The 16,384-nt window shown below is 45.4% G+C and overlaps 1 protein-coding gene across 1 annotated transcript in view; it reads right to left on the bottom strand.

The window, feature by feature from the left end:
* slc39a4 (solute carrier family 39 member 4) overlaps positions 1-9,901 on the bottom strand; it is a 72,205-nt gene extending 62,304 nt beyond the window's left edge. Inside the window, exon 1 of the mRNA XM_062979887.1 lies at positions 9,276-9,901. Within this exon, the coding sequence (XP_062835957.1) occupies positions 9,276-9,488 (213 nt within the window). The 5' untranslated portion in view covers positions 9,489-9,901. The remainder of the gene's footprint in view (positions 1-9,275) is intronic.
* Positions 9,902-16,384: the final 6,483 nt, after the last annotated feature.

Below are 16,384 nucleotides of genomic sequence, written 5' to 3'. Positions count from 1 at the left end.
TATGAGGCTGGATGGCCATCTCTCAGGAGGGCTTGGGTTGTGTCTATCTGTCTGGCAGGTTGGACTGGATGACCTTTGGGGACCCCTATCCAAGTCTAGGATGCTATGAGGCTGGATGGCCATCTATCAGGAGGGCTTGGGTTGTGTCTATCTGTCTAGAAGGTTGGACTGGATGACCTTTGGGGACCCCTATCCAAGTCTAGGATGCTATGAGGCTGGATGGCCATCTATCAGGAGGGCTTGGGTTGTGTCTATATGTCTGGCAGGTTGGACTGGATGCCCTTTGGGGACCCCTATCCAAGTCTAGGATGCTATGAGGTTGGATGGCCATCTGTCAGGAGGGCTTGGGTTGTGTCGATCTGTCTGGCAGGTTGGACTGGATGACCTTTGGGGACCCCTATCCAAGTCTAGGATGCTAGGAGGTTGGATGGCCATCTGTCAGGAGGGCTTGGGTTGTGTCTATATGTCTGGCAGGTTGGACTGGATGACCTTTGGGGACCCCTATCCAAGTCTAGGATGCTAGGAGGTTGGATGGCCATCTGTCAGGAGGGCTTGGGTTGTGTCTATATGTCTGGCAGGTTGGACTGGATGACCTTTGGGGACCCCTATCCAAGTCTAGGATGCTAGGAGGTTGGATGGCCATCTGTCAGGAGGGCTTGGGTTGTGCCTATATGTCTGGCAGGTTGGACTGGATGCCCTTTGGGGACCCCTATCCAAGTCTAGGATGCTATGAGGTTGGATGGCCATCTGTCAGGAGGGCTTGGGTTGTGTCTATATGTCTGGCAGGTTGGACTGGATGACCTTTGGGGACCCCTATCCAAGTCTAGGATGCTATGAGGTTGGATGGCCATCTGTCAGGAGGGCTTGGGTTGTGTCTATATGTCTGGCAGGTTGGACTGGATGACCTTTGGGGACCCCTATCCAAGTCTAGGATGCTATGAGGCTGGATGGCCATCTGTCAGGAGGGCTTGGGTTGTGTCTATCTGTCTAGAAGGTTGGACTGGATGACCTTTGGGGACCCCTATCCAAGTCTAGGATGCTATGAGGTTGGATGGCCATCTGTCAGGAGGGCTTGGGTTGTGTCTATCTGTCTAGAAGGTTGGACTGGATGACCTTTGGGGACCCCTATCCAAGTCTAGGATGCTATGAGGCTGGATGGCCATCTGTCAGGAGGGCTTGGGTTGTGTCTATATGTCTGGCAGGTTGGACTGGATGACCTTTGGGGACCCCTATCCAAGTCTAGGATGCTATGAGGCTGGATGGCCATCTGTCAGGAGGGCTTGGGTTGTGTCTATATGTCTGGCAGGTTGGACTGGATGACCTTTGGGGACCCCTATCCAAGTCTAGGATGCTATGAGGCTGGATGGCCATCTGTCAGGAGGGCTTGGGTTGTGTCTATATGTCTGGCAGGTTGGACTGGATGACCTTTGGGGACCCCTATCCAAGTCTAGGATGCTATGAGGCTGGATGGCCATCTGTCAGGAGGGCTTGGGTTGTGTCTATATGTCTGGCAGGTTGGACTGGATGACCTTTGGGGACCCCTATCCAAGTCTAGGATGCTATGAGGCTGGATGGCCATCTGTCAGGAGGGCTTGGGTTGTGTCTATATGTCTGGCAGGTTGGACTGGATGACCTTTGGGGACCCCTATCCAAGTCTAGGATGCTATGAGGCTGGATGGCCATCTGTCAGGAGGGCTTGGGTTGTGTCGATCTGTCTGGCAGGTTGGACTGGATGACCTTTGGGGACCCCTATCCAAGTCTAGGATGCTATGAGGCTGGATGGCCATCTGTCAGGAGGGCTTGGGTTGTGCCTATCTGTCTAGAAGGTTGGACTGGATGACCTTTGGGGACCCCTATCCAAGTCTAGGATGCTATGAGGCTGGATGGCCATCTGTCAGGAGGGCTTGGGTTGTGCCTATCTGTCTAGAAGGTTGGACTGGATGACCTTTGGGGACCCCTATCCAAGTCTAGGATGCTATGAGGCTGGATGGCCATCTGTCAGGAGGGCTTGGGTTGTGCCTATCTGTCTAGAAGGTTGGACTGGATGACCTTTGGGGACCCCTATCCAAGTCTAGGATACTATGAGGCTGGATGGCCATCTGTCAGGAGGGCTTGGGTTGTGCCTATCTGTCTAGAAGGTTGGACTGGATGACCTTTGGGGACCCCTATCCAAGTCTCGGATGCAATGAGACTGGATGGCCATCTGTCAGGAGGGCTTGGGTTGTGTCTATCTGTCTGGCAGGTTGGACTGGATGCCCTTTGGGGACCCCTATCCAAGTCTAGGATGCTATGAGGCTGGATGGCCATCTGTCAGGAGGGCTTGGATTGTGTCGATCTGTCTGGCAGGTTGGACTGGATGCCCTTTGGGGACCCCTATCCAAGTCTAGGATGCTATGAGGCTGGATGGCCATCTGTCAGGAGGGCTTGGATTGTGTCTATATGTCTGGCAGGTTGGACTGGATGCCCTTTGGGGACCCCTATCCAAGTCTAGGATGCTATGAGGCTGGATGGCCATCTGTCAGGAGGGCTTGGATTGTGTCGATCTGTCTGGCAGGTTGGACTGGATGACCTTTGGGGACCCCTATCCAAGTCTAGGATGCTATGAGGCTGGATGGCCATCTGTCAGGAGGGCTTGGATTGTGTCTATATGTCTGGCAGGTTGGACTGGATGCCCTTTGGGGACCCCTATCCAAGTCTAGGATGCTATGAGGCTGGATGGCCATCTGTCAGGAGGGCTTGGATTGTGTCGATCTGTCTGGCAGGTTGGACTGGATGACCTTTGGGGACCCCTATCCAAGTCTAGGATGCTATGAGGCTGGATGGCCATCTGTCAGGAGGGCTTGGATTGTGTCTATATGTCCGGCAGGTTGGACTGGATGACCTTTGGGGACCCCTATCCAAGTCTTGGATTCTATGAGTCCGGATGGCCATATGAGGAGCTTGGGGTGTTTATTTTGCTTGTAGGAAAGAAGGCTGAAATAAGTAAATATTTGAAAGAATGTCCTATTGAGAAGAATGGAGTGAGCTTGTTTCTGATGTCCTGGAGACTAGGACAACAAAACACAATGGATTTACTATGGGAAAAGAAATTCAATTTCAACATTAGGAAGAACTAATTAACAGTAAGAGCTGTTCAATAATAGAATATGGAGTTGAGTGGAGTCTATGGAGGTTTTCAAACAGAAGCTGTGTGGCCATCTGTCGGGAGGGCTTGGATTGTGTCTTCCTGCGGCTGGGAAGAATGGGGTTGTACTGGATGGCCTTTGGAGATCCCTTCCAACTTTAAGATTCTACGAAGCTGTGTTGTTATCCATTGGGAGAGCTTGGATTGTGTCTTTCTGCCTGGCCGAATGAGGTTGGACTAGATAGCCTTTGGGGGTCCCTTCCAACTCTTGGACTGTACACAATGCAGGTCAGAATTCCTCTTGACCAGATTAGGGCAGATGAGCGTCCAGCATTCGTGTGTTTTTTTAAAAATAGTTTTTATTGAATTTAAAATTTTCCATGCAATAATCCCTTTTATCACATAGCAGATCTATATCTATATCTATATATATAAAAGAGTGATGGCATCAGGGCAGCGGACAAAACAACAAAACTACAGGCCCCCCAACCTTGAAATTTGACAACACAACCTATCATCCACGGCTCTAGGTTGATACAACAAAAAGAAAAGAAAAATAAAGTCCTAATTAGAGGGAGAGGAATAATTGTTTTTATCCAATTGCTGCCAGTTTGAAGGCTAAGCTCCACCCACTTGGTCTCCTAGCAACCTACTCAGCCCAGGGGACAGGCACAGTTAGGCCTCACTTAGGCCTTTTCCACAGATTATCAGATTTTAACTGCATTATATGGCAGTGTAGACTCAAGGCCCTTCCAAACAGCTATATAACCCATTTAGAATCTTATATTATCTGCTTTGAACTGGATTATCTTGACTCCACACTGCCAGATAATTCACTACAGCTGTGTAGAAGGGGCCTCAGATAATCCAGTTCTAAACAGATAATATAAGATTATAAATATACAGTAGAGTCTCATCCAGTCCAACCCAATTCTGCCATGCAGGACACAATCCAAGCACTCCCAACAGATGGCCACCCAGCCTCTCAATACTACTACTACTACTACTACTACTACTACTACTACTAATAATAATAATAATAATAATAATAATAATAATAATAATAAGTGCAGGTGGTTCCGGTGGTGATGGGCACATTGGGTGCCGTGCCAAAAGATCTCAGCCGGCATTTGGAAACAATAGACATTGACAAAATTACGATCTGCCAACTGCAAAAGGCCACCCTGCTGAGATCTGCACGCATCATCCGAAAATACATCACACAGTCCTAGACACTTGGGAAGTGTTTGACTTGTGGTTTTGTGATACGAAATCCAGCATGTCTATCTTGTTTGCTGTGTCATACAACATCGTTGTGTCGATAATAATAATAATAATAATAATAATAATAATAATAATAATAATAATAACAACAACATCATACAATCCTAAGGTTTGGAGTGACCCCAAAGGAGCATCCAGATCAACTTCCTTCTACCATGCAGGAGGACACAATCCAAGCACTCCTGATAGATGGCCATCCAGCCTCTACATAATAATGATAATAATGAAGATGATAATAATAGAAGCATAGAATCCAAGAGTTTGGAGAGACCCCTAAGGGCCATCCAGCCCAACCCTTTCTACTATACAGCAGGACACAATCCAAGCATTCACAACACATGGACAACGTATAAATACTATACAATACTACACAGGGACATAGACCTCTATCACAGTACACAAACAACCAAATGCATACTAAACATAAAGACAACCATACAACAGACATTCAATACCACCACTACCTCAACAATTTCTCACCAACAACACCAGACAACGACACAGCAACGCGTGGCCGGGCACAGCTAGTATCTATAATAAAAAGTCAATGTTTGTATGTGGGTGGGTAATGTATGTATGCGGGTATGTGGCAGCTTTCTGACTGGCCACCACTTCCACAGGCCACTGAGACCACCAGAAATAACGGATCTGGCCCAAACTTGACACATTTAACCCCCACAAGGCACTTTATGGCCTGGTGCTGTTTGCGGGAGGATGGACCACAGATGATGGGATTTGCAGTACTTTCAAACACTTGAACTCCCACAGACTACTGCAATGCCCACCAATGATAGAAATGGACCAAACTTGGCACACAGAACTCCTGTCGACCCCTTTACGTCCTGATGTATATTGGGGCAGGATGGACCAAGGATGATGGAATTTGCAGTACCTTCCCTCACTTCTTGAGACCACAGCAACTGCCACAAATCACACAACTGAACCAAACCAGGCACACATATCCCAAATGACACACTTCACATGCTGCAGCAGTTTGACGGAGGATGGACCAAGGATTATGGGATTTGCAGTACCTTCCTTCACTTCTTGAGACCACAGCAACTGCCACAAATCACACAACTGAACCAAACCAGGCACACATATCCCAAATGACACACATCACATGCTGCAGCAGTTTGGCGGAGGCTGGACCAAGGATGATGGGATTTGCAGTACCTTCCCTCACTTCTTGAGACCACAGCAACTGCCACAAATCACACAACTGAACCAAACCTGGCACACATATCCCAAATGACACACTTCACATGCTGCAGCAGTTTGACGGAGGCTGGACCAAGGATTATGGGATTTGCAGTACCTTCCCTCACTTCTTGAGACCACAGCAACTGCCACAAATCACACAACTGAACCAAACCTGGCACACATATCCCAAATGACACACTTCACATGCTGCAGCAGTTTGACAGAGGCTGGACCAAGGATTATGGGATTTGCAGTACCTTCATCCAATTCACCTCCCACAAACCACTGTGATGCCCATGAATGACAAAACTGTATCAAACTTGACACGCAGGTGCAGGGTAGCCCACTTTACATCCTGGTGCAATTTGGGGGAAGAGGGACCGTGGATGATGGGACTTGCACTATCTTCACTCACTTCCTGGGACTACTGTGACCCCCACCAATGACTGATCAAGACCAAACTTGGCACATAGAGCCACCATGGCCCACTCTACATCTTGGTGAGGTTTGAAAGAGCTTGGACCTTGGATGATGGGACTTGCAGTATGTTCACTCACTTCCCGAGACCACTGTCACCCCCATCAATGTCTCATCAAGACCAAACTTCAAACACAGAACACCCAGGACTCACTCTACACCCAGGTGCAGTTTGGAGGACGATGGACCATGGACGATGGGACTTCCAATACCTTCACTCACTTCCTGAGAGCACCGCGACCCACACAAATGACTGATCAAGACCAAACATGGTACATGGAGCCCCCATGACCTACTCTACATACTGGCTCTGTTTGGAGAGGGGTGGACACTGGACGATGGGACTTGCATATGGGAGTTGGAGCTCAGCCGCACCCACTGAACCCACCTGACATTGGATATAGGCTACACTTGGAACACAGGCAAACAAGGCCTTTCTCAAATGACCCGGGCACTGCCGGGTCTCCAAGCTAGTATATAATATATCATACAATTCTTGCATTGTTCTTTTATATTATCTACTGTTGATTCATATCTACTATTATTTTAACATTTGTCCATCTACATCAGCATTAGTTTGACCCTCTCCACCAAACCACCATATGTCTTACGTCCATAGAAACCAGACAGTTTGACGGGACCCCAAGAGGCCATCTAGTCCAACCCTTTTCTTTCTTTTTTGTTCCTGGGTTATCAATATCATTTCCTGATTGATTATATCATAAAAAATATGGGAAACGTTTATTAAACTGGATAAACTTTATTTCTGCGGGAGGAACTTCATGCAACACATTCTGCTTTAGTTTCCCAACGAATATCTCATCATAGGGCATCAATCAATTTGACATAGTTTGTGCCAAAAAAATAAAACAAAGTTTCTGGAGTATAACATTTTTGTTCCTGGGTGACCAATGCCATTTCCTAATTGGTTCTATCATAGAAACACGAGAAAAGTTTATGAATCCGGACAGACTTTATTTCTGCGGGAGGAACTTTGTGCACCACATTTGGCTCTAGTTTTTCTATGAATTGGGTCTCAACAAATTCATCATCGTTTGCGGCACAAAAACAAAGTTTCTGGAAGTATAATATTTTTGTTCCTGGGTGATCAATGCCATTCCCTAATTGGTTCTATCATAAAAATACGGGAAAAGTTTATGAAAACTTTATTTCTGCGGGAGGAACTTTGTTCGGCACATTTTGCTCTAGTTTTTCTGAATCTCAACCCATTCGACGTTGTATTTGAACAACTACTTTGAAAGTAAGTGCAGCACAATAAAACAGGAAATAACACTTTCAAGCCAGGAACAGAACATTTTGCAAATTTGGATACATCGTACCGGTATTATTCTAACAGATTTCAAGTTATTCCAATCAAATATTATATTCCTTTTTTATATAGGTTTGGGGTGGACTAGATGACCTTTAGGGACCCTCTCCAACTCTAGGATTCTACTTGTTCCTGGGTTAACGATCTCATTTAGTATTTGGTTCTATCCTAGAAACATGGGGAAAGTTTATTAAACTGCACAAACTTTGTTTCTGCCAAAAGAAATTTGTTTGGCACATTTTCCTCTAGCTTTTCAATGAATTGAGTCGCAACCGATTCAGCATAGTTTCTGACACGAAAATGAAATTTCTGGTGCACAAGAACGACTTCCAAAGCAAGGACCGCACCATTAAACAGGAAATAACACTTTCAAACCACAAACAGAAAATTTTGCAAATTTGGATACATAATGTGATTCTAACAATTTTCAAGCTATTCCCATCAAATATTATATAAGACTGGATGGCCATCTGTTGGGAGGCCTTAGATTGTGTCTTCCTGCACGACAGAATAGGGTTGGGCTGGATGGCCTTTGGAGGTCCCTTCAAACTCTAGGATTCTATGAGGCTGTGTGGCCATCTGTCAGGAGTGCTTGGATCATCATGTGCAAATTTATTGTTTTTCCTAATTTGGAATTTTTTATTATAATGAGTATGTTGTCATCATTTTATACTTTTGATATTCACGAAGAAATTGTGGCCTTGAATATTTGCTATTTTGTATGTATGCTAACCGCCTTGAGTCCTTCTGGGGAGAGAGGGCAGTCTAGAAATAAATTATTATTATTATTATTATTATTATTATTATTATTATTATTATTTTGTATTATTATTATTATTATTATTATTATTGACACAAAGACATAATATGACACAGCAAACAAGATCTATATGTTGGATTTCTTATCATCATTATTATTATTATTTTGTGTTATTATTAATATTTTCCTGTTAATATGTATATTAACTGCCCTGAGTCCCTCTGGGGAGAGTGGGAAGTCTAGAAATAATAATAATAATAATAATTATTATTATTGACACAAAGACATAGTATGACACAGCAAACAAGATCTATATGCTGGATTTCTTCTTCTTATTATTATTATTTTGTATTATTATTATTATTATTATTATTATTATTATTTTCCTGTTAATATGTATATTAACTGCCCTGAGTCCCTCTGGGGAGAGAGGGGAGTCTAGAAATAAATTATTATTATTATTATTATTATTATTATTATTATTATTATTATTATTATTATTTTATTGTATGACACAGCAAACAAGATAGACATGCTGGATTTCGTTTCACAAATTATTATTATTATTATTGACACAAAGACATAATATGACACAGCAAACAAGATCTATATGCTGGATTTCTTATACAAGAAAACAGCAAACAAGAAAACCGCACTACAAACTACTTATACAAGAAAACTGCACTGCAAACTACTTATACAAGAAAACCGCACTACAAACTACTTATACAAGAAAACCGCACTACAAACTACTTATACAAGAAAACCGCACTGCAAACTACTTATACAAGAAAACCGCACTACAAACTACTTATACAAGAAAACCGCACTGCAAACTACTTATACAAGAAAACCGCACTACAAACTACTTATACAAGAAAACCGCACTACAAACTACTGGTGGTTAGGATTTGTGGGAGTTGCAGTCCAAAACACCTGGAGGGCCCAAGTTGGCCCTTGGCTTCTCTTTCTCATTGTGGTCACTTAATCCAAACAATTGAGACTAAAAATACTCCACTTGCACCCTTTGCACCTACGCTTGGAGTTTGACCCCATTGCCGCCAGCACACCTTTTGCACATCTTTTGCAAACGTTACCTTTCCGCACGGCACTGCGGCACATTGCACACGGTCCCGGGCGATATTTAACAAGGCGTCCACGGAGTCCCGGGCCAGAGAGCCGTCCCGTTCCGAAGACAACAGAGCCTTCATCTCCAACAGTGCCGGATCCGGATCCGTGCAGGTAGACGGAGAGGCGGAGAGGAGAAGCAGGAGGAGAACATTCACCGAGGCCACGACGAAGAAGGCCATGCCGGAGAAATGCCTTTGTTCAAACCAAGTGCAACAAAACTAAGTCTTGGAAATGATGTGTCCAAGTGTGGCGACTGACGGGGATCTTGAGTGTCTCGGCGTCTGCGCTGCGGTGATTGGCTCGTCCAGGTGAGACGGCCTCAGGTTAACCATTCCACAGGGACCCACCTGTCCAGCTCTGCAGATCCCTTGTCTTGATAAAGGAGAAGAGGAGGAGGAGAAAGGTGGATTGATTGTGTTGTGCCTCCGGAGCAAGCAAGCAAAGAAGCCAGCCAGCAAGCCACCCGCCTCTTGCTCAACCGGACCTGTGAGATCACTCTGGGCGTCTGCAAGGGATGCTCCGCTCTTGCTTCACCGGCTGACTGACGGAAGGGAGCCCTGGCAAGGCCACTCCTGCTTTGCGTGCCCACAAAGCCACGAAGGAGGAAGAATCCGGGGAGAAATAGGCGGCCTCAGAGACGCCTAGGCTTGGATAAGGGTCCCCAAAGGGCATCCAGTCCAACCCACCTGACGGATAGACACAATCCAAGCCCTCTTGGGTTGGACTAGATGCCCTTCAGGGATCCCTATCCAATTCAAGGATGTTATGAGGCTGGATCCAGACTCACAACATCCTAGACTTGGATAGGGGTCCCCAAAGGTCATCTACTCCAACCCACCAGACAGATAGATGGACACAATCCAAGCCCTCCCAACAAATAGCCATCCAGATTGATGACATCCTAGACTTAGAAGGGGTCTCCAAAGGTCATCCAGTCCAACCCACCAGATGGATAGACACAATCCAAGCCCTCTGGACAGATGGCCATACAGTTTCACAGCATCCTAGACTGCTTAAGGGTGCCCAAAGGGCATCCAGTCCAACCCACCTGACGGATAGACACAATCCAAGCCCTCTTGACAGAAAGGGGTTGGACGGGATGCCCTTCAGGGACCCCTATCCAATTCAAGGATGTTATGAGTCTGGATCCAGACTCATAACATCCTAGACTTGGATAGGGGTCTCCAAAGGTCATCTAGTTCAACCTGCCGGACAGATGGACACAATCCAAGCCCTCCTGACAATCCAGGCTCATAGCATCCTAGAATCAGATAGGGGTCTCCAAAGGTCATCCAGTCCAACCCACCAGATGGATAGACACAATCCAAGCCCTCCCGACAAAATAGCCATCCAGACTCATAGCATCCTAGAATTGGATAGGGGTCCCCAAAGGTCATCCAGTCCAACCCACCTGACGGATAGATACAATCCAAGCCCTCCCGACAACGAGCAAATCAGACTCATAACAACCTAGACTTGGATAGGGGTCCCCAAAGGTCATGTAGTCCAACCTGCTGGACAGATGGACACAATCCAAGCCCTCCTGACAATACAGGCTCATAGCATCCTAGAATCGGATAGGGGTCTCCAAAGGTCATCCAGTCCAACCCACCAGACAGATAGATGGACACAATCCAAGCCCTCCCAACAAATAGCCATCTAGACTCATAGAAGCCTAGACTTGGATAGGAGTTCCCAAAGGTCATCCAGTCCAAACCACCTGACGGATAGACACAATCCAAGCCCTCTTGGCAGAAAAGGGTTGGACTAGATGCTCTTTAGGGACCCTTATCCAATTCTAGGATGTGGTGAGTCTGGATCTGGACTCATAACATCCTAGACTTGAATAGGGGTCCCCAAAGGTCATCTAGTCCAACCCACCAGACAGATAGATGGACGCAATCCAAGCCCTCCCAACAAATAGCCATCTAGACTCATAACATCCTAGACTTAGAAGGGGTTCCCAAAGGTCATCTACTCCAACCCACCAGACAGATAGATGGACACAATCCAAGCCTTCCCAACAAATACCCATCCAGATTCATAGCATCCTAGACTTGGATAGGGGTCTCCAAAGGTCATCCAGTCCAACCCGCCTGACAGATAGATGGTCGCAATCCAAGCCCTCCCAACAAATAGCCATCTAGACTCATAACATCCTAGACTTAGAAGGGGTTCCCAAAGGTCATCTACTCCAACCCACCAGACAGATAGATGGACACAATCCAAGCCTTCCCAACAAATATCCATCCAGATTCATAGCATCCTAGACTTGGATCGGGGTCCCCAAAGGTCATCCAGTCCAACCTGCCAGACAGATAGATGGACGCAATCCAAGCCCTTCCAACAAATAGCCATCTAGACTAATAGAAGCCTAGACTTGGATAGGGGTCCCCAAAGGTCATCCAGTCCAACCCACCTGACGGATAGACACAATCCAAGCCCTCCCTACAAAGAGCAAATCAGACTCATAACAACCTAGACTTGGATAGGGGTCCCCAAAGGTCATCTAGTCCAACCTGCCGGATTGATAGACTCAATCCAAGCCCTCCTGACAGAAAAAGGTTGGACTGGATGCCCTCTAGGGACCTCTATTCAATTCTAGATCCAGACTCACAACATCCTGGAGTTGGATATGGGTCCCCAAAGGTCATCCAGTCCAACCTGCCAGACAGATAGATGGTCGCAATCCAAGCCCTCCCAACAAATAGCCACTCAGACTGATAACATCCTAGAGTTGGATACGGATCCGCAAAGGTCATCCAGTCCAACCTGCCAGTCAGATAGACACAATCCAAGCCTTCCAGACAGATAGCCATCCAGCCTCATAGCATCCTAGAATTGGATAGGGGTCCCCAAAGGTCATCCTGTCCAACCTGCCAGATTGATAGACTCAGTCCAAGCCCTCTTGACCGAAAGGGGTTGGACTGGATGCCCTTGAGGGACCCCTATCCAATTCTAGGATGCGTCTTGACTCATAACATCCTAGACTTGGATAGGGGTCCCCAAAGGTCATTCAGTCCAACCTGCCAGACAGATAGATACAATCCAAGCCCTCCCAACGAATAGCCATCCAGACTGATAACATCCTAGACTTAGAAGGGGTCTCCAGAGGTCATCCAGTCCAACCCACCAGACAGATAGACATAGTTCAAGCCTTCCTGACAGATGGCCGTCCAGACTCATAACATCCTAGAGTTGGTTAGGTGTCCCCAAAGGTCATCCAGTCCAACCCACTTGATGGACAGACGCAATCCAAGCCCTCTTGGCAGAAAGGGGTTGGACTGGATGCTCTTTAGGGATTCCTATCCAATTCTAGGATGCTATGAGTCTGGATCCAGATGCATAACATCCTAGACTTGGATAGGGGTCTCCAAAGTGTGATCGAGGTGACCACCCCCCCCCCCCCCAGGGCTTTGTAAAAGATAGTTCAAAAATCAAGACTTTATGTTCTATATTCCATATATTTATAGTAGAAGGTGATTGAGACTTTTTACTGGAGTTTACTGTGGATTATCCCTGCACTCTGAGGCAAGAGATAACAACTTCATGAAGTGTAAAATCATGCTGCTAAAACTCCACTTTTATGAATTCTCCCTTATTTCCATGAAATCTATCTATCTGCCTATATGTATTTGTACTCTTTGGGATCCCCGGAAAATATGTATTTTTCCCAGCATGGTTTATATTCCAACTTTATTTTATTTTTCATTTTATTTCATATAATTGTCAAATCATGAAATCAAATAGGAAATATTTTGAACTCAACATGAACCCCAGATCCTATGACCCAGGCTTCCCTTCCCAAAAACAAAAGGATAATCCGCCACCGCTTAACCCAATCAAATTCAGATTGCATGGACAATATAGGGCCTGAGTCGCCGAATTCCTAAAGGTGATTCGCCCCCAAGGCAAACATTGTCATATCTCCTCCTAAAGGAAATCCAGGACACCTCAGGAAGGCGCCCTGCAGAGTTTGTCAATTATGGCCCATCACCACCCCAAGGCATATCTAAAATCTGTATACGTGACAGGAACCCTTGATTGCTGTCATTAATCCCTTTAGAAATCGGTCTAGCAGGAATTAATCCGATATTTCCTGCCCTGTCACTTCATTGTTTCAATAACTCCCGCCTTCTCCTTCCTGATTGGCTCGAGTGGGGACAAAAAGCAGCTCCCTATTGGGCCAACGGAGCAAGGCAGGAAACGAAAGCCCGCCTCGTTCAACCTTCTAGCCTATCCGCGATCAGATGGGCAGGGGAGCGGGGCGGGAAATTCAAAGGGCTGTCAGACTGAAATTTTGTATAAATATGGCTGTATTTTGATTATATGGTACCCTAGTAGACTGAATGATCGCTACTAGAGTCCTCTTCAGCTGAATCGCTCAATAAAGACTCCTTGGCGGATTTTCCTTCAACTTTGGCGGACCTTCTTCATTTCGGCTTCAGGTTGTATTGCGGCTCATATTTTCCTATTGGCTCCGCCAAGGTCCGTTCTCTCAGGACCGGATCGGGACTCTCCTTAAGGGCCCGATCCCCTAAAGCGCGGTCGACAACAAAAGGTCATCTAGTCCAACCTGCCAGACAGATGGACACAATCCAAGCCCTCCCAACAAATAGCCATCCAGACTCATAGCATCCTAGAGTTATATTGGGGTCCCCAAAGGTCATCCAGTCCACCCCAATTGTGTCAGAAAGCAAGATACAATTCGAGACTTCCCAAAAGATGGCCATCCAGCCCCATAGAAGCCTACAGTTGCATAGAGTCCTTCAAAGGCCATCCAGTCCAACCCCCTTCTGCCAGATAGGCACAATTCAAGCCCTCCCAACAGATGGCCATTCAGCCTCATACTAGCCTAGTGTTGATAGGGAGTCCCCCAAAGGCCATCCAGTCGATCCCAATTCTGTCAAGCAGCAAGACACAATCTGAACCCTCCCAATAGAAGGTCACCCAGCCTAATAGAATGCTAGTTTGAAGGGGTCCCCAAAGGGCATCCAGTCCACTCCCGTTCTGCCAAGCAGCACAACACATTCCAAGCCTTCCTGACAGATGGCCATCTAGACTCATAGAATTCTCAGTTACCTATTGCTGCCATGGCTCGATGATATGGAATCATGGGAGTTGTAGTTTGGTGAGGCAAGGCTGACGACCTGGTAAAACTACAACTCCCAGCATTCCATAGCACCCTAAGAGTTTTAATATTACATATTGCTGCCATGGCTCGATGATATGGAATCATGGGAGTTGTAGTTTGGTGAGGCAAGGCTGATGACCTGGTAAAACTACAACTCCCAGCATTCCATAGCACCCTAAGAGTTTTAATATTACATATTACTGCCATGGCTCGATGATATGGAATCATGGGAGTTGTAGTTTGGTGAGGCAAGGCTGGTGACCTGGTAAAACTACAACTCCCAGCATTCCATAGCACTGTAAGAGTTTTAATATTACATATTACTGCCATGGCTCGATGATATGGAATCATGGGAGTTGTAGTTTGGTGAGGCAAGGCTGGCGACCTGGTAAAACTACAACTCCCAGCATTCCATGCACCCTAAGAGTTTTAATATTACATATTACTGCCATGGCTCGATGATATGGAATCATGGGAGTTGTAGTTTGGTGAGGCAAGGCTGGCGACCTGGTAAAACTACAACTCCCAGCATTCCATGCACCCTAAGAGTTTTAATATTACATATTGCTGCCATGGCTCGATGATATGGAATCATGGGAGTTGTAGTTTGGTGAGGCAAGGCTGATGACCTGGTAAAACTACAACTCCCAGCATTCCATAGCACCCTAAGAGTTTTAATATTACATATTACTGCCATGGCTCGATGATATGGAATCATGGGAGTTGTAGTTTGGTGAGGCAAGGCTGGTGACCTGGTAAAACTACAACTCCCAGCATTCCATAGCACTGTAAGAGTTTTAATATTACATATTACTGCCATGGCTCAATGATATGGAATCATGGGAGTTGTAGTTTGGTGAGGCAAGGCTGGCGACCTGGTAAAACTACAACTCCCAGCATTCCATGCACCCTAAGAGTTTTAATATTACATATTACTGCCATGGCTCGATGATATGGAATCATGGGAGTTGTAGTTTGGTGAGGCAAGGCTGGCGACCTGGTAAAACTACAACTCCCAGCATTCCATAGCATTGAATTATGGCACTCAGGTCCCTTCTACACTGCCATATAAAATCCAGATCATAGGCTTTGAGCTGGATTATATGGCAGTGTAGACTCATATAATCCAGTTCAAAGCAGGTCGATTATCCGATTGGATATAATCTGGATTATATGACAGTGTAGATCCAGTCTGTGGGCCCTTCTAGGCAGGCCTATATATCCCAGGATCCGATCCCGGGTTTTCTGTTTTCTAGCCGTGCGGACTGATATAATCCAGTTTAAAAACCTGGGATCCGATCCTGGGATATAAGGCCTGTCTGGAAGGGGACTATATTGAACTGGAGTCCTGGGAGTTGTAGTTTCCCAAGGTCTTTGCCCACCATCCTATAGCACTTGAGCTATAGTTAAAGTGGTATCAAACTGCATTAACATTTCAGTGCGGATGGAGTCCTGGGAGTTGTAGTTTCCCAAGGTCTTTAGCTTTTTGTACCTGTTGACATTTATTTATTCATTTACTACATTTATTTAATACGTTTATATCCCGCCCTTCTCACCCCGAAGGGGACTCAGAGCGGCTTACAAATTAAATTTACATACCATATTATATTATTAGCATAGCACAATACTGGCAATAAATTACCATATTGTACTATATCTATATATTGTAATATTATTAATAATATTACATGTCATATATAATTTATAATTAATAATATTATATTGTATTATTAGTATTATATTGTATTATAAAATAATATTATTAATATTATGTGCATATACAATATATTACAATATTATATATTATTGCAAATTATATTATATATGTATATATTCATGTGTGTGCGTGTGTGTGGTGACATGTCTCACCAAAACTCATACCCAAGCATCCTATAGCTTTTGAGCTATAAAGTGGCTTCAAACTGCATTAACTTTACAGTG

Source organism: Anolis carolinensis, chromosome 4 (genome assembly GCF_035594765.1).
Source record: "Anolis carolinensis isolate JA03-04 chromosome 4, rAnoCar3.1.pri, whole genome shotgun sequence".
Lineage (NCBI taxonomy): Eukaryota > Metazoa > Chordata > Lepidosauria > Squamata > Dactyloidae > Anolis > Anolis carolinensis.
Note: the sequence above shows the minus strand (reverse complement) of the source record. Positions and strands in the feature narration are given on the sequence as shown.